This window comes from Xiphias gladius, chromosome 6 (genome assembly GCF_016859285.1).
Source record: "Xiphias gladius isolate SHS-SW01 ecotype Sanya breed wild chromosome 6, ASM1685928v1, whole genome shotgun sequence".
Classification (NCBI taxonomy): domain Eukaryota; kingdom Metazoa; phylum Chordata; class Actinopteri; order Istiophoriformes; family Xiphiidae; genus Xiphias; species Xiphias gladius.
In genome coordinates this window covers 16,460,565-16,480,351 of record NC_053405.1, presented here as the reverse complement: position 1 = coordinate 16,480,351, position 19,787 = coordinate 16,460,565, and the positions used below count along the sequence as shown (strand labels likewise).

General features: G+C 39.9%; 1 protein-coding gene across 4 annotated transcripts; it reads right to left on the bottom strand.

The window, feature by feature from the left end:
- Positions 1–10,114: 10,114 nt before the first annotated feature.
- matk (megakaryocyte-associated tyrosine kinase) lies at positions 10,115–19,669 on the bottom strand. 4 transcript variants are annotated; one of them, XR_005707624.1, is made up of 14 exons: positions 18,697–19,669; positions 18,342–18,389; positions 17,220–17,333; positions 16,946–17,061; positions 16,496–16,715; positions 14,622–14,715; positions 14,386–14,451; positions 14,110–14,209; positions 13,877–13,961; positions 13,233–13,306; positions 12,875–13,070; positions 12,352–12,438; positions 11,471–11,561; positions 10,915–10,972 (listed from the first exon to the last, which is right to left on the bottom strand). XR_005707624.1 is itself a non-coding variant. In XM_040129747.1 (13 exons), the coding sequence occupies exons 3-13, from the start codon at positions 17,331–17,333 to the stop codon at positions 10,757–10,759; spliced, it is 1,368 nt and encodes a 455-aa protein (XP_039985681.1). In that variant the 5' UTR covers positions 18,342–18,389; positions 18,697–19,669; the 3' UTR covers positions 10,115–10,756. The 4 variants fall into 4 exon arrangements, 3 of the variants coding, with proteins under 3 accessions (XP_039985681.1, XP_039985682.1, XP_039985683.1); XM_040129747.1 differs by lacking the exon at positions 11,471–11,561 and having other exon boundaries at positions 10,115–10,972; XM_040129749.1 differs by lacking the exon at positions 10,915–10,972 and having other exon boundaries at positions 11,321–11,561.
- Between the last annotated feature and the right edge of the window lie 118 nt (positions 19,670–19,787).

The following is a 19,787-nucleotide window of genomic DNA, read 5'->3' as shown; positions in this document are numbered from 1 at the left end:
AAACTCCAGATACTCATGTGAAGAGCAGCAAGAGTATGTGGAGTTTTAATAAAGAGTCCTTATTACATTCGAGAGTATCAGTGTTTGTTTGGTCAGTCCATCCCAAGATTTACCTATTGAGCACAGAACTATCTTTTTGGACCCACACACCTCCAGTTTCAGGCACTTGCATGACAAGTAAAACAGCTGAACTTTAGTGTAAGTGAAAAGTATGACAGCCTACATTAAAATGAGACAGTAGCATTGCCTACCTCTTGGAAGTAAATAGGTTGAACTGTCGAAGCTGCTGATGCCAGTGCTCCACCTGTTCACCCTCCAACTTCACTCTTTGACGGATCCGCTATGTGCTCCGTTCACAGTCACTCAGCCGGGTTTGCTTACCTTGCATCTCTCTAAATAATTACTCCGTGTGTGACAAACAGTCCTGACAAAAACACTCCGATAAAGTGAACGTAAATAAAACCACCCAGTGCAAAGAACATTTAACAAATGAGTTGAGACGCCATGCACTCCAGCTCAGACAGGAGAGTGGAAGAGGAGAGAGACGGACAGGGAGAGGTGGACAAAGCTGAGGGGGGTGTAGGAGGTGAAACAAGGGGATTAGGAGAGGGTTATTAATTGGAATCCTTCCCCTTTAAGAGTGATTGGCAGATGTTTTCTGCTCAAGTAATTGTTTTAAATGTTATTTCCATTCACCCCCACAGGAGGAGGTCTAGGCTAATGAAGCCCGGACAAGACTTTCTTTCATAAATGTATTGTTTTAAAGACAAAAGAACCACTGAAAGTTTTCACTATGCGCACCCAGCCCCCCATTATTATTATTATGTGGACCTACGTGAAAAAGGAAACTTTGTAATGATAATACATAAGTTAAAATCCAGTGCAAAAGATATCTTCGTATAACAAGGTGATAATGATAAAAGACTTAGTCATTTATAAAGACAACATTTCAGAAATGTATTAGGTGATTTAAACAATCCACCAAAGGAGTAGGTGGAGTAGGTTGTCATTAAATTGTAAAAAGCATTACCAAGTGAGATTGTCTTTAATTTCCAAAAAATGTTTTATTTTCTGTGACTGTGTTCTGTCTGGGTTTAACCTCTGTCTATTCTGACAGGGCACAATGGTGAATAAATTTAAAAAATATAATGTGAGTCATGCTGCCACTTTAACTGTAAACTCAAAAATAAAGTACAACAACTGAGTTGCTGCTATATTCAAAGAGAGGAAAATACCAAACATTTCCCTTTAAAAATTGATTACATTACATTCTACAGCATATTTTTTTAAATGTATGAAGCCTTTTGTGGCTCCAGAGGAAGCGCCGTGAAATCTGATAAATTTCCTCAAATGATGTCACTTGAGTCAGCGTCAGTTGGGGCTGCTAAGAGTATGAAAATGAAAAAAAAAACTGTTTTTGTGGTGTTAGAAAGATACGGTGGCATATTAGGGCCATTGAAGGTTAAAAAAAAAATAATAATTAATTAAAAAAAAAAAAGAAAAATCAATTTTTTGATTGTCCATCAGCCCCCCAATGTGGCGGTCCAACGGGAGTTTACCCGGTATGCCCGATGGCCAGTCCAAATATGGATGAGAACAGAAAAGGGATGTAAGATGTATTGAGTGTGGGGGGCAGGGCCGCAGGGTGACATTACTTTCTGATTTTTTGAGTGAGTATCTTGATGGAATCAGCTGGAAGAAAGCCAGGCTGCAGCCCACGAAACATGACATGACATTATTATGTATGAAACTGCCAGTCAGATTTCAAAGCTGTCCTCAAAGTCTGGATGCCTTTGATAGTACAGTGATTCTGGGCTAAAACAATAAGTATTTCCTTATTGCTAAATCAGATGGCAAAGTATAATTTAATTAGGTCATCCACTGTTTGTATAATACAAGGCAAGTGGTGGTGTCTGTGGTCTGATGAGGTTGATCCAACCTTGCAAAGTGAAGCGATGAGGCTAGCGGCTAGAAGCTACGTTAGCCGCTACTAGCATAATACGATGAATCTCTGACCGAACTGTCGGCTGTCTTGTTGCATTGTGGGCAATGTAGGCACCAGGATTTGACAAGAAAGAAAATCAGTGGAAAATCTCTGGTTCTGCTGCATCGACTTTGATGCCCTTTTTCAAAATATTCATTGTGTGTCCGACACTGTTACAGGAGTACAATGCTAAATCAGCATAGTAGCCTACTCTTTAACCTGATACATGCTTAAACATCACTGAAAAGGCTAACATTGCCATTGTAGTGTATTATACACTGTTCTATCAAAAAAAAAAAAAAAAAGGTCTGTGTGCATATTTAGGCAACAAAAAAAAAATAAGATGGTTTTCATTGGTCAGTAGACAGGTATATACTGTCAATGAGGTAGTGCCGCAATAGCTGAAAACATTCACAAAGTGTAAGGTTTAATTTTCAATGGCTAATTCATTGGTGTTACTCAAACAATAAAAAAAGAGTGAAAGCCAGACTTTGGTGGGTATAAAGTCTGGCTTTAAGAGAGGAAAAACCTTATTATCCTGTCAATTGAATTTCAATTTCAATTAATTACAATACAATGAAAAGTCCAAAATATCACCTTCAAAGAAAATCCTTAATAAACTTATTTCCTTCTTAAGTGTGGCACAATAAGAACCTTACTTTGCCTCAACAATCCTTCATTCCCATTAGAGTCACCAATCAGTTGACAAAATGACTCTCAATGTCAAAAACTTATGGTATAATGATAGTCTAAGAAGCTCATTTATCCCCTCATGATTTAGTTAATACATTTTTGTCCTTCCACTGTTTCTCTGTTATCCTAATTGAGCATAAATTGGTTAAGAAGGACCAGTGTGGTTATCAAGCTGCTTAGTTTTATCAGATGACAATGTAAGTCCCTCTGATCCTATTAGAGGTAAAAAGCAGCTAACGTGTCAATGCGCAGTGTCAGCTTACTGAGGGAAGTGCAGAGAGAGGCGGGGGGAGAGAGGGCGGGAGGGAAAAAAAGAAAAGGAGAGAAGGGAGAGAGGCAGAAAGGGGGAGAGAAAAGGTGAGGTGGAGGGAAGAGTGAGGTGGTAGCGTGACAGGGAAGGTGAATTCATGTGATTCACTAGTTCTCTGTCTTGCAAAAGCACGCTCACACACAGAAATCTCTCCTCTGTGATTGGCTCTTCTGTTGGGTGAGGGCTTCCGCATGCCATGAAACTTCAGAGATTGTTTCCATGGTAACCTCAGGTCTCTACGAACATTGGTGGTTATGCCGCATTCACATCGTATCGTTTAAACCATAAGTATGGTTAGCCAAGAGGGAAAAAATCACTCACATTGGCCTCCAATTTGTAATTCTGAGACGGAGACATTGGGAATTTCTGATACCAACGATATTTCCCACTCGGGGAAGAGAACTACTGATATGTAAAGAAACTGTCAAAATAAAATCCATTTTATTTTGACTTTTCCAGTTTTTATTGAAATTTATATAGTTTAATCTCTCATTGTACTGACATTAAAGCATAGAACAAATAAACTTTAAAAAAGGGTGTCATGGAATCTTTTTCTTTAACTAAATTTAATCCACATTTTACGTTTTGCATTTACATTTCCCATTCAACAGACAAACACACTAGTGGCCTTCTTTGTACAATGGAAATGAAACATTGTTGGGAAGGTTCGTCCCAACAATGTTGCAGAAGTTCCCACGGATATGTTGCACTTGTAGGTTGCTTTGCCTTTACCTTCTGTCCAGCCCATCCCAAACCAGCTCCATGGGGTGTAAGTCTGGAGACTTCTAAGGTAGTTCTGACGTAGCCTGGAAGTATGTTTTGGTTCATTATCTTTCTGTAGGATGAACCCCTGACCAACCGGTCTGTCTTCCTCTGTTATTTGCCTTCTTTTCACCATTCTGATAGCAACATGCAGTGCAGTATTGTCCTAATAAAGCATCAGAGGTTGTAGTAACACAGTTTGTTCCAACACTGCCTTTGTACTGTCTGACTCAAAACTATAACTAGGAGGCTGCCGTGAATTGCTCTTCTAACTCTAACTTCTAACATTAATGCATCTACTGTATGTACCCAGTTTTATTCAAAGACAGTTGACAGTTTTTTGAGGCCCATCCCCCCTTCTTCAATGTTGCTATTCCTGTCGAGCTCTCTATTCTAGCACAGCACATATGTAGCTTACAAGATAACAGACCAATTTACCACTCACAATTCTTGTGGGTTTCAAGTGGCTTTCACACAGATGCAAACACATGCAACGTCTTTCAAGCCAGCGACCGTTGACTCTGTCGCTCACAGATGTTATCTGCTGTAGCTAGCTGGAAAATGAAGCTAACATTTGCTCCATGAGTTTGTTGAAAACTGTCTTGAGCTGACTTTTAATGTTTTAAAATGATTGCATGATAAAAATGGAAATCTTGGATAGGATCTTGAATATGCACTTGACCCCTTGTCGTTATTTTCAATCAGTATGTTTTTACTCTTAACAGTACCAGAGAAAAGGCTTTTAGAATGAGGACTAACCAATGTGTTCGGTGAACGTAACACTGCTTCATGTAATACTGACTGGTGTCACTGGGGTTGCTAGAGTGCGAACTTTCCCAAATCCAATAAAGAGCAGCACAGATCTGCTAACGTAACCTAAACTCTGACAGTATCCAGGATTGGCTTCCTTACAGTGGGTCTACTGCAGTGGATGTGTACAAGGCTATTTTTAAATAACCTGTCACCACACAAACCTATGTAGTCAGTTAATAATATACTCCTTTGCCTTAGAAGTAACACTCATTTACTATTGCAGGTAGTAAGCTAGTTAGTCAGATATCTTAACAATTGTAGCCTGTGTTAGAGCAGACAAACACACTGTTTAATCCATTCCATACACTTTTAGATAGTTTTAAAAAAGGATGGTCAAAATTAATGTTACAGAGGCTAAGACTTTTGACTTTAAGTTGGGATCTAAACTACTTGGAACCTGCACTTCCTTTAATTTAACTCAACAGTGTCTCTTGTTAGACCCTTCCTGCCTGCTAAACATGTCTTTCAAACTCCACACCCCCAGTTTTTTAATGCAAGTTTTCTGTTATTAATAAATATGTAGGTTTTTTTCCCCTTCCCCCATGTGGTGGGCATTTGTAAAGTTTCAGTCACTGAATGATAACATTCAAGACTGCCAGGGGAAGCAGATTTAGATCCAACGCTAAGATAATTAGCTCAACTGTTATGGCTTAGAAATCAGGGTTAAAGTTGCACTCTGACATTACAGTTATCGCTTTAAAGCTAATTGTATCTCTCACGAGTAAAGTCAAAGCGATTTGCTTGCATGTATGTTCAGGTAAATGTCAGAACAGTTATAGTAAGGTGAGTATAACTGCTTCATTGCTACAACTATATGGTCTGTCACACAGTATGCAGAGTAAGCTTTCCAACACACCCGATATTATTATCTAGGCCTGTGTCTGTTGTACAGTGTGCAGTTTTATCTGTATTGAGCCAATTAGCTAAAAACAATAAACGTGCATACATTTTATGTAATTCCTATTATTTAACAATTCAAATAAATTTCAATCACACTTTCAGTGAGTAGCTATAGGCTTATAAATACAGTAAAAATCCAATTTAGTAAAAATATATTCAAAATAAAAGCATCTCTCCTGTTCTTGATTTAATGTGCATTATTTTTTTTCCCATTTTGATAAGTCAGTCAGTCACTCAACTTGTCATGCAAGCACCTCTAATGTCAGACTTTGACCAAGCGACAGACAGTTGCTCTTAACCTTATTTTCATAAGTGAATTACTGCTGCCCCCCCAAGCAGGGAAAGCTTTGACACTGTTCATCCTGTCTTTTCCTGTTACCCAATACAATGACTGTCAGCAGCAAAACATATGCTGAAAAAATGTGTGGTGTGCGTATGAGAAAATGTCGGAGTTTGAAATGCGGGCAATAAACGCAGACTGTGACAGAGACAATTAAGCGAAAACCTCATTTACTTTCCACTCATGGCCAAGTATGGTTATTGCTGTTAACTGTTAAGTGCCCGATCTAAATGCACTGTGCAACTAAGTACATTCATTCAAGTACTGTACATAAGTACAGTTTTGAGGTGCTTGTTTTTTTGTTTTTTTTTCGAGTATTTCCATTTTATGCTTCTCTGTACTTCCAATTTGTACTTCCACTCCACTTGATTTCAGAGGTAAATATTGTATTCTACTCCACTACACTTATTTGACAGCTATAGTTACTAGTGCATACTGAAAGCAGTGTTGTTTCTTACAAGTGTTAAAGATTAAGTTATCAGCCTCAGAGCAGAAGGTACTAAAGTTTTTAGTAGACGGAAATGGTTCAACAGTTTTTGAATTACGATACATTCATAACCATGAATGCCTGTACCAACCTTCATGTAAATCAATTAATAGCCCTTAAGATATTCTCTTCCAGAGCTCTCTGGTGGACCGAACGCCAAAGGATGGATTCACCTACCAAATGGTTGGAGCTAATTTTTCCTACTTTATATACTGTTGGGTAGTTTAATCTATAAGGAATGCGTCATATTTAATAAGTTAATAATATATTTTGTATATGAAGTCATAATTTAAGATGAATGCAATGGAGTAAAATGTACAATATTTGCCTCTGAAATGTATTGGAATAGAAGTAAAAGTAGTTCAAAGTTTTACTTAAGTCAGTTACTTTCCACCACTAGTGGATAAAAGGTATGTTTCTCTTATAAACACACAGGGAAGAGCCTTAATTAGCCACTTAAGATCAATTTTGTTCCCTCGAGCATCCCTGTAGCTATTGTGGCAAACTGTCAGAGTAGCAAATCCACTTTGGGAGCAACTTGCTGCCTACCGCTTATTCAAAGACTCATCATCTCAAATTGTTCAGGTTTTTCAGTTAAATTTCAGTTTATTGGAAAGCTGCCCTCGTTGCCTCAATTGAAGTTGTTCTTGCCAGGGTCCCTCTGCAGCAGAGTTGGTGGGTAAAATGTTATCATGGGAAATAGTCATGATCTTGCTTTTAATATGTTATAGTTTTTTTTCTAAAGCAGAAGAAAGCAGTTCTCGAAACATGATAGAGTTTTCTAGGAAGAGCATATTATGTACCTAAATTGGCTCAGTGGGGCCTCTGCTTTGCTCTAAACCTCAGATTTTATAAAATTATCACAATCTACTTAAAGGGGAGAGCGTTTACTGATGTTGACAGGTAATAGACATGAGCCAAAAGATTTACAATGGGGATTTTAAGGTGATCTTAATTTGTCCAATTACAGTTGTTCCGCTCATAACTGGGGGACTACAGTGTATATAAAAAGTGTAAAATGTCCTACAATTTACAATTACAACCTACAATTAAAGATGAAAGTCGGAACTTTCAAATAAAAGTGATTGTTTCATTTCATATCAAATTTGAGTACAGTCAAAACAGCAAAAACTGTCCTACCACTTATGGACTGCACTGAATGTCCGCCGCTGTCTTTTCTCTCTCTAGGAACAGCTGAAAGCAACAGATGACAGCTCATTCTCTGTCTACCCTCGCCACTGCCTCAGCAGATTAGCTTTTCACTAAGTATTAGTAGAAAAGCACACCTTGGAAGGCATTAGGCTCTCTGAGAAAAACATCTCAGCTCACCCATTAACATATGGGTACCAGGATAAAAGCTTTGGCCCTAGAACCCTAAATCAGTGCTACAAAAACACACACTGACAAAACAGCAATGAAAAAATCCTCCACTCAATAATGTATAACTCATTCCCATCAAAGACAGCAAATCTTTTATTATCTTTTTTTTTTTTTTTTTGCATTTGGTTCCTTTATAAATCCTTGTGCAGAAGATTGCTGCTCATCCTATTAGAGAGCTTGAGGAAAACACAGCAGATTGAACAAATCGTGGCAGACCCTCGCCCACACTGTATGATAACAAATGACAGAGGATCAAGCCTCAATTTGGGGTCCGTCTCCTGGGACGAAGACAAATACCAGGCTTACGTAGACTTAAATCAAACGACATCTTTAATTTGGTCTTGTGACGTGACAATAATCGAGAAAAAAAGGAGGCTTCATTCATGGTGAGTTTTGAACTTGAAAAGTGTATTAGTCTTACATTTTAATGTGAAATGAGTGATACATGTAGAGTAATAAATAGAATTTCCCCCCCAAGACTAAGAAAGTGCAAAACCTTATATACCTGTAAAAAGCCCAAGACTTCTGAGACGGAAGAGGACAGCGAATAAAAAAATTTCTAAAAAAAAACGCTCCTAAAATCTCAAAATCCCAATAAAGAGAGAAGAGAAATTAGTCAGCCCCAGGTATGCAGACAAGTGGAGTGTGGAGGACAAAGTGGTAAAAATAGTATTACGCTTGGTTTCTTATAAAAGTTCATTTTTGACTTCTGGCTTCATAAAAAGCCAAAAAAGTTACCGTACTTTAGGAGAATGAACCAAACGCCGATCGAGTATCTGCAGCAAATGAACTGTCAAATTTTCCCAATCTTCTCCGCACACAAGCAAAATACTAACCAATTTTTAAGCCTATAAGTAAAATTCTTTACTTACTATATACCAGAAATAATATTAAATATTTTTCATGTGAAGCGATGAGTCCATGGCATATTGCTGAGCATTAATGCTTGGATACAAGCAGATTTTGCTGATCTGTGATTAAATCCAGGATAAACATTTTTCCTTTTTCTTCATTTCTCCCCTTCAATTCTCTTCCCTACATATGTTTCATCCTTTTCTGACATGTCTCCCTGACATTACGTAAAAATAACCTGTACTTTTTCTTCATCTGAAACATTAGATTTTTGATCATACAGGTATGATACTCACATGGCAATAAATAGACTCTAAATCCCAGTCGCTCTTACCCGACTGACTAAACTGACATTCAAACATGACATCAAAATCAATGTCTAGTATTTCAACAACATTACAGCACTCTACTGTATTCATCATCATGCTTTACAAAGTTTATGTGGACAAGACTGGTGACACTCTATATTTTTGTTAATGTCAACAAATCCCACGAACAGGACCACCACTCGTCTGTAGCTCTCAGCCTCAAACACATTTTTTCCTACTAAAACATAAATCTTTAAAAACAGGTCACAAATATATAGTTTTGTTTTTTAACAAAGGCTAAACTACCTAAAACATGCGGGCCCTTTCCTTTTTAACAAACAGTTCTCAAACAGGAATAAATAGTGCATTTATTAGGGACAATTTTAATCCGGGGATTAATTTACATTTTTTACATTAGTGAGTATTTACAGCAGCAGGATGGTGCACTTGAGATCAACTCAAGTAACTATGGTGACCATGTTCATGGCAATGAAGGAACGTTACCCAGTTCAACCATGTGGCTAACTGATGTGTTTTTAATTATTTTGGACAACAATGGAGGTCTATGGCACAGAGGAATCAATTATGCCAGGCTTTGGTTACACGGACAATACTTGTTAGAGGGATCAGTTTATTGTTGGTTTTGGCCCTTTCATGAGACTTGCTGACAATAAGAAAAATATAGAATATCACCAGGCTTACCTATAAGGCAACTGTGTGATTAAGGGCATGTTTTTTCCACTGGTATCGTACAACAAGCGTAGTGTCAACAGAATTCACAAGTAGGGGCTACGCATTGTCTTGTGAGTTAATTTTAAATGTTTGTTGTTACAGTGAGGGATTTTCCATTTCAAGTTTGACTACACCTCACAAGAACAAGAAAACAAGACTAGGTCAAAACCTAGTATGCGGCTGGACCCCCTTTTATCTGTTTGCTTCTCTCCTACTCTCCGTACTCACACATACAGTATTTTGATTCAGGCGAATTCCCAATAAAGCTGCTCTCATTTAAATGTTATTCTGTCTCTCTTGTCAGATAATGGTAAAAGTAGGAAATAGTGACTGAAACGCGGCCCATTAAGACTACATGTTAACCAGCAGTCAATTCAAAGCTATATCCAAACTGCAACTCTGCTCTGCTAAAATCCTACTTTCATTACCACGTCGTCGTCTGACAAAATCACCATACACAAAAATTAAAGAAGACGGCTGTGCTGTGATTTTGGCCATATTTATTTGTAAAATGATCAATCACAGACAAAGTTAGAAGCTCATTTGCATCTGTGTCAGCTGCTGTGCGGTCAACTGAATGAGACACATAGAGAGGTGTGTCTGCGAAGGGAAAGCCTGACCTCGCGCTCGTTGGCAAAACAGGCAACTTTCTTCTATGGAAAGTGGCTAAGGTTCATCCAAAAAGTTCCTAGATTTGACGCTGGTTGCTTTTGTGAAGAAAAGACGGTAAATCTAAAAAATCTGGAAATCTAGCGACAAAGGTGTTAATGCCAAAACTGCCTATAAATGCCCCCCTGATGACACAATAGAAACTGTTTGAGCAAATTCCTTTCGAATGAGCAAGGGTCAATGGGGAAACTTCAGCACCTACTCACGTGGCATTCGGCTGAACAATGGTGTAAATTTATCAAGCACTCACTCACTCCATCCAATAGTTATTGTTGGTGGCACTAAAAAAGTCAGAAGATCACTAAAGTCATTAGGTTTTATCCTCTGGGGACCATGAATGTCTGTGCAAAGATTCTTGACGATCCATTCCACAGTTGCTGAGATATTTCGGTCTCAGTATTAATAGGACCCTGCCACAATCTGATTCACCCATTTTTGCTTTGCTCAGACCCATTAAAGCAAAGTTGGTATATCCATGGCTCTAACCATTAAAGCTTTTCTCACTGGCACTACTTGATGAACAGAGTCATTGTCTTGACCCATCTGCTAGGTTAAAGGAATCCAGGGCGCTGTGGTTACCCATCTCTCGCTCGAGTTTCTCCCTCAGTTTGTGGAAAGCAGGTCTTCTGCGTGGCTCCTGCTCCCAGCAAATCGTCATTAAGGAGTAAACACCAGGAGGACAGTTCTCTGGAGCCTCCATGCGATAACCCCCCTCCACTCTCTCCTTCACTTCCTTCAGAGACTACATGATCAGGAGCAACGTGGGAGGGGGGAGGGAGTGGGTATGAAAAGGGAGAAGTTGAAAGTGTGGTGACATTAGTTTGCAGTATAAACATTTTAAAAAATTTCATCAGTCTGGGTGTGTTGCAATTAAAAAAACCGTCTTGCAATCCTTACCGCAAACCGAAAAATGTAGGCTCTTATCAATACTGTGTAGGTGAAGAAAGCATTTGTGTCTTTGCACTTTCTTATTATACAGTATATTGTATGATCAAAGCACAGATACTAATCACACACACGCACGCACGCACGCACGCACGCACGCACGCACACACACACACACACACACACACACACACACACACACACACACACACACACTCCCTGCCAGCACATAACAAATTACCAGTTGCAGAGTTTATTGAGGGAAAAAAAAACAACTTGACCCAAACAAATGCCTGCATTTATGCTAAACATGCTGTAATTAGGAGATATTTATCTGCATTTAAAAGTACCCCACCTTATGGAAGGTACGAAGGGACATCAAGGCCACGCTGTTGTAACTGTCCCTTTGATTAATACTGCCTGATCCTGCTGTCCTCACTGAACTCCTGGTCAAGACACAAATCACCTCAGCAGTCAGCTAGCCGGGATTACAAGAGAGACTACTAATTGTAGAAGTCGTATAGTTTCTTTCTTTTCAGATTCTCTCCATTACAGCGTCAACATGATACGGCCTTCAAGTGACTTCATCCTGTTACCACTTCCACCTACCTGCTTTGACCGCTACGACACAGATAAAGAGTAACTTCCTCTTCCTACCAACGCAAACAATTCATCCAGTAGATTAGTCAACTGACTGAGAGCAACTGAATTTCTACATGTTGTCCCAACACAATGTAGAGTAACAGTAGAGAGACTTGTTTGAGCTCCGTCTCTCTGCTAAACCTCTAACCTCACTGATGCAGTACCATGATCTGATTGACCTGAAGTGGTTTCCTGCTGAGACGCACTAAATCGATCCAGTGATGACAGTCCAGGGATGAGTCTGACCATCAGGCTTGGGATCTTTTCCACTGACACGCCTACTATGTGCTAAGAAATTAATCCTGACATGGTAAAAGAGTTACATTACAAGATACTCTTTCCTGTCAGTTTAGGCTAGGAGGGAAGTCAGGAAGATGACAAAGAGTATTGTCAGATCATCAAATCTTGTAGAATCCTTATAGGGTGACCTCTCGCAAAACTCACCTTTGTCATTCATAAGCATGGAGAGAGATACAGACAAGATTGGGGTCTGCAGTTTCTCAGACAAGGGGTGGTTGTGCGGTTATTTGACTATGTAAAGACACAAACACACATACACGTAAACCAATAGTGACATGTTCTGGTGCTACATACCATCTTAGGGTAAGGTAGACGACCGTATGAGAAGATCTCCCACAGAAGAACACCATAACTCCAGACATCTGACTTTGTGGAGAATTTCTGCACGATGGGAACAAATGTATGTAAATATAAAAAACGTAGTACCCTTTTCTGATAGCAATTATTTTGAGAAGGGCTTATACGTTGTTATAAACCAAGCAAGTAGTCAAAGTCTGAAATCCTGATGAATTAAAGAACTTAATAAAAAGACAATGTGTGTTGTACTGAAGAAAGAGATGCATTGGGTCCTTACACTGACCTCGTCCTTATTAATGGACTATCACTTAGAATAAGGCATTAATAAATGATTTCTTAGCCATTAATAGGGTAATAAATTACGTAAAACATCTGTGTAAAACCCTGACATCTCTGCAGTGTTTCTGTTGTGTTACTTTTTTCTGTGATGTTGCCATTTTAGCGACATTATTTTTTGCTCAAACAATAAAAAACAAAACCAAGGTAAAAGAAAAGGAGCATAGCAGCTCTTCAAACCAACATCTTTCTTCAGAGCTTCGGGGGCGGTCCACTTGACAGGCAGTTTGACGTTGTCTGACACCTTGGAGTCCACCTTGGTAAGGCCAAAGTCGCTGACCTTGGCCACACTGTCGTCAGAGACCAGGACGTTACGAGCTGCCAAGTCTCTGTGAACCAGCTTCTTAGACTCCAGGTACTCCATCCCTTCACACACATCGCTGCAACACGAGCATGCAAACACGCACAAAAAATTCTCATTTGACTTTCATAAATACAGCTTACAAACAAACGCTGTCCATCCCTTTGTGCTGTCTGCGCTCTGCACACAGTATAATTTTTGCTGTGGAGATCATTCTTTTTTTTTTTTAGTTTGAACTCACAGTGCAAAGCGGAGCAGCTGAACAGAGTTTACAACTGAACGTCCCCTTGTCCTGAGAAAGTTAACAAGGTTTCCCTGCAACACACAATCAAATGATAAATGACATTAACAAGGTTCTATAAGAGGATGTCTCAGTTTGTGTTATGATGAGTAGTACACTTAACAAGTTGGGGTAACTCTTTGGTGCTACAGTATATTTGTAAATCAGCATTAACTAAGTTCTAAACACATAGTTTTTGAAATGTCACCTAAGGACTTCATATGACCATAGTTGACGACCAGCCACCAGTGAACTTCTGGATTTTGGCCAGATTTCATTAACCAGTGGGGAAAACGGCAGACTCTTGACTCCTTAAAGCTGCACTGTCGTCTTTGCGCTTTGGTGGCTCCAAGCGGCAGCAGGGCATTTTGTAGTTTGATTTGTTGGACTTGATTACCCAGAATCAAAATCCTCATAACTAACTTTGTTTTCTCTTTATTTTGTGTTATGTATGGTTAAATGGTTGTGCTGAGTGCAGCTTCAGCTGCTAAACATTTATTCACTATGTCATCTATTGTAATTTTATAGGTAACAATTTTATCTTGTTACCTGGTCTCAAGTATATTTCCACCCAGAACCACTGATAAATTCTACGTTAACTGTACCTTGCTCATGAGTTCTGTGACAATATGAAGCCCTTTGTGAAGAATGACGCCCAACAAGCGCACCAGGTTTTTATGCTGGAGTTTCCTGGAAGAGGTGAGGCCACATTAAATTAATGTAAGTCGAGAGTAACAGCAGGAATGGAAATACCGAGCTCATTGATCACTGAGCAAACACAGAGAAACTGGGTGATGGACGCTGCAAAACTCAAAAGGATGGAAACCATCGGACTCACGTCATGACTGCAGTCTCCTGCAGGAAGGCCTGAGCTGTGACGTCACATTTAATGGTCTTTACTGCCACCCTCTGGCCCATATACTCTCCTTCATAAACAGCTGGAGTTGAGAATCACACACATTATTTACCCATCATACATCATACTTGCTATGACAGCACTTTACTACTGAGGGTATACGTGCTCTAAGTTTGCTGAATCTTTGTCATTAGAAACCTTGTGAGGGACCGGCTAATAAAAAACAATAAGAGTGGACAGAACAAAAAGAAAGCTCACCACCAAACTCCCCCTCGCCAATATTCTCCCCCAGTGTGAGCTTTGTAATGTCCATCAGCCATCCAGCTGGAGAGGAGAGAGACATGAACAATTACTGTACAGCTGCCAAATTCCCTTGCTTGCTTTTATGGTCATTACTATTAATATCTGATATACTGAAAATTAATACCAATGATTAATTTGAATTATGATACAGGACACAAATCTTAGGACACAAATCTTAACATCAAACTTACATTTAGACAGCTCTAACTCGGCGGACTTGGCTCCATGTTTTTGTTTGGGCTTCAGAAGAGTCGTAGCAATAGAGCCTTTGTTCTTTGAGTAGAACTGCAAAGATGGAAACACAATACCGGATATTCATCAAGCACATTCAGTTATTTATAGTAGATGGTTTTAAATTTAGACTATTTTCCATTACCTGTGCTAAATTCTCTTAATAGAATAATAAGCTCATTGAAACTTTGACACAGAAGGGTTGAGCAAAAACACCTCCTCGGTACTCAGGAAGCACCTCACCACTGTGGTCAGAAAACAATGAGGGTACAATGTAAACCTAGATTTACCTGTAGAATTCATCAGACACACTGCACCACACAAAATGCGTAGAGATATTGTACAGTGTCAGTGTAACGTCTCTGTTTTCTAATGACAAAAGACAGTAAAGTATGAAGGAGCAGCAGCTGAATTAAACAGAACCAGTAAATTATGAGCTCATCTGCAGTGACACATTAAAGCCTGGTTAGAGTTACGATATAGCATCATTCAGCCAAAGTACTAATCTGGACCATCCTCCGTCTGTTTCCTCGCAGGACTAAGTCATCCACTCTGACTCAGGCCTGAGGCCATCTGTGGCTGGGTGATAAGATGCCGCAGAGCGAGAGCCGCCATGCCTGTGGAGTCTATCTCCAAACCTCACTGCAGCAGAGCTTTCAGTGCACCCTCACGCAAACACAGGCCAAACACAGATAAACCATAAAAGGGCTGCGCTTTGTGACTTTTCCTGTCCGTGCTTCAATTTGACATGTAACGTGTATTTTTACACTTGGCGTTTTCAGGCTGACAAACACTTTGGTGTCTACTTGTGAACCCTTGCCAAAGGTTATGGGCTTATCTGAGTAATTTCTAGCCACGCTGCTCTATTGATGGCAGTGTCTTCAGTCTGTGGGTCCACCACTTAGGTCCATGCTGAAATGTTGTACGGACACTCATGGTCCTCAGAGGATGAGCCCTACTGACTTTGGTGATCCTCTGACTTTTCCTCTAGCGCCACCGTGAGGTTGACATTTGTGTTTTGCACACGTATTCTTGTCCCCCTCATGACGAATTTGGGTGTTGAATCCCTTCCCCCTTTCCTCTAGTGCTATCATGAGGTTAAAATTTTAATTTTCCCAACACTTTGGTTTACGATTAAAAATCTGCAAAACCGTTCTTCAGCTGTTCCTCGTCTTCAGTGCTAATTACCAAGTGCTAACACGATAAACAAAGATGGTGAACATGATAAACATTTTACTTGCTGTAAGCATTTACGGCCTCCCAGAGCCACTAACATGGCTGTAGACTGTTCTCAGATGATTTCATTTAAAGGTTTGTTAGAGGGCTGAGGGGCTGAAATATTTAAGAATTTCATTAAAAAAAAAAAAAAAAGAGAAGGAGGCCAAGGAGCTTGCATGTAAAAAAAAATAACTGAACTAGATTTATGAACTGATTATTTATGCTGTAATATCTGACTAGATACTGAGGGAGAAGGTTAAAACTCCTGCAACTACAGGCCGCAAGCCAAACGGCTTTGGTCTTGCAATAAATGTGGTTCTTTATGCTATAAGTGTTTGGGAAGTTTTGACTTCTTCAAACTATTTCCATTCTCCATACATAGATGAAGTTGTGCCTGAAATCCCTAGTCTGAATTCTGAGATGAAAAAAGTGCAGGTGAATCTATTAAATGAAACAGACTTCTTGTATAATGTACATTGTCTGCAAGCAAAATGTGTATTTTTCTTTTCACCTTGACATAAGAGATCCTCAGAGATGTGATGAAAACTGCAGCTGGAGTTTGTCCAGCTGCAGTTTTTTCACCACCTCCAAGAGCGGTCAGTTCATTTTCTCGTACCTCTATCATGTCAATGAGGTTGTAGAAATACTGTGTGTTGTCGATGGTCAGCTTGCTGTCCTGATAAATCACTCGGTAGTGGATGACCTCTCGAGCGACACTGACACACAGGACGTAGTCGCCAGGATGGCGGATAGACTCTCGCACCAGGAACAGGCCGTCCTCAGCTGGCTGCAGCTTACCCACTGCCTCTGGACCAGAGATCTTCCCATGAAACCAACTGATGGAAGACAGCATAGGCTGAACCAAATAACCATACACATAGAACTACAATGTCCACTTGAGATCCCAAACATTAAGCCAGCATTCAGCAGCGGACAAACAAAAAGAAGTAGTTCGAGACAATGTTTGTTTGCACATCCATCATCGTCAGCCCACACAGTGTAGTCGAGATTTCCTCTGAGCAGCTCAAAGGAAAAAGTGTAAAATTCAGAAGACAAGGAGACGTACGGCATGAGGCTGAGGCTGGGGTCGACACGTAGCGCCTCTCTTTCACGAACACTGTTGGAGTTGATGAGTCCTTCTTCTCCTGTCGTGTTGTGTCTGGCTTTGTAAAATCCCCTTCTCTGCAAAAGAGCAATCAAAGTCATGCGTCATGTGGTGAATAAAAAAGGAGAAGGACACTCATTTGTACGTATGAACAGTGCCTTGGATAAAAGAGCGATCACTTCTCTACTGCCGACTAAACAAACAACATGGTTTCATGTTGAAAACTTGACAGTACCGTGCTCGTGTCAACAATAGTGAGGAGGTCTCCTTTGCGGTACGCCAGTTCTCCAGGTTTGGGTTTTCCGTGGTCTCCCTTGGCTACACACTGTGTACCAGCATCCCAGTTCATCTGCAAAGGCAGGGAGACAGTAATGAAATAGACATCAGCTCTATAATGTCACTGGGATTGTCTGAAATAATGGAGTCAGACTTTTAACTTCAGGAACAGGCTGGCCATATTAAACTACAAGATATGAAGCAAAGAGGGAGCAAAGAGGGCAAGAAGAAGATTTTCATGTTTAATGTGACTGGTCCATTATTACCTACTAATTTCTTAAAATTTCCTTGAAAGACCAATGTAATTTGGTATTATTTATAGAGAAAGTAAAGGGCAGAGACTGCTATTTTAGTTCATTGTGTTAAGTTTAAACGGAATTGTTGATTCCCAGAGAACCTACCTTGAAAGAACTGCTTAATTTAGACCCAAGTAAATACAAACTCATCATTCATTTATTAATAGAAACTTTATTCTTGCTGTTGAAGTGCTGTTTGCATGTTTAGCTCCATTGACTATAAGACCCTTGGATATGCTACCTCTGCGTGTAATTGGAATTAAGACATTGCAGGCGTACCAACTTCACACACTGTCTCCATTTTACCTGAAATAATGTTACTCAAAAACGCACTGGGAAAATTTTTTGCCTCATAACAAATTTGATCCTTTTTAAAGAGTGACGCTGTCTTGTAGATCAAGAGACGTATGAGAAGTGCAGAAACACTGCCTACTGTTTCTGTGTCCCACACACACACACACGGACTACACACCTTAACCTCTCAGCCTGATCTCAGTCTATTAAATCTGATTAAAGCAATATTATTCATCTGACCATATTGATCAATTTCAGATCAAGTACAGACTTTAAAAAAAAATAAAAAATATGAATCTCAAATATGGATTTTTTTTTTTTTTTTTTTTTTTAAATCTCTTAAATATAACTTAATATCTCCCAGTTTAACCACAAAAATGTACCCACCACAGATCATCGGGCATTTGATCCAGCCCCTCACATTGACCTGTACTCAACAATGGAAACTACGGAATTAGCAGCAAATAGCGACCGGTCTTTGCAGTACACACCTTTGCCACGTAAAGGGCCGAAGGGTTGGATATTTCTGAGTTGGACACCTGTCAAAGAGAAAAATTTCTGTGAAACGACTCTCAGTAACATAAAATACTGTCCATAATATATATGACACTGTCTAGACAGCATGAATGTCTTATAGAGTCGTGGAGAGAGGCTGTTGTCGAGGAAATTAACACTGGGGATGCATATGCACCATACAGCAAAGATTAGGATGTTAGGAGCAGGCAGATGTTGACAGGATTGTGTCTGGCTGCTCCCGTCGCATGAATTAAAAGTAAAAACGGGGAGAAAAACGCCCCTGGCCGCTTGCTCGGTCTGGTGTCCTCGTCGCAACGAATGTTTCGGTACCTGCGGATCTCTGCCTCCTCGGGACGCCGGGGGTCAGTAGACTGGCAGGGGACCACCACCACCACCACCACCACCACCTCGAGCTCTAGTCCTCAGCGGCCGCCGTCGCTCTTCGTCTCAGTCCGCGGGGACATTTTCCCGTCAGATTTCTTCAGCGTGGCGAGTCAGCGGGAACCGCTTTTGTGGAATCTGATGCCAGATGTGCGCTGCAGCGGCGTGAGCGCTGAACTCCGTCTGTCAAACCACTTCCTCAATATTTACGAAAATGCAGTTCCTGTGAAACGAGGCGACGCAAGAAGGGACGCCGTAGGTGACAGGCACGACTTCTCGTTTGTTCATGTGTTGCGTCCATGGACGCTGTATAAAGCGTTTTAATTGGTTAAAGGTGAACGACGATAGGCACAAAACAACCCTGGGGACAAAATGGCTTAAAAGTTTTTTTAATATCTCCCCTTAATATTAGGCAACACTACAAAGACATTCAAATAATAGGACAGCAACGTTCACACTTTTCCGTTTAAACAATACAAAATAGATCCTTCAGAAATAAAATAAGCAATACTTATATATGATGCTCTTGTCGGATGCAAATCAAACTAAAACTGCACAATAATTCTCTCACATCAACTTTTAAGCCAAAGAGTTGTGCAACTGTTACCTCCCCCGTCCTGTCCTACATCTTTGTGAAGTAATATCATTACAATATTAACCTGACAAAACAACTCACTCATGTTCCCCTTATTCATTCTTCTGTAATAACACAACATGATGCAGGCACAAGGAAGAAAGTCAAAGGACTAGAACCATTTGATCATTACAGTAGATATTCAGTCTTATTTTTTCTGACTAAAGCTCCTCCCTTCTGCTAACCATACTCTGAAAGAAAAAAGATTACTAGGCATATTATTTAAATGATAAAAATGATGGCTGCATACAGTAACATTGTCATTTCTTAAGTGCTTCATTTCCTCAGCATGCTACAGACTGCAATGTAAGACTTAACTAATCCGACAGATTTACTCTCCAGTGTGACCACCACAGAAAACCCCACAGGGGGGGATGTTGCACGAAGCAGTTATTTTAGTGTAGCC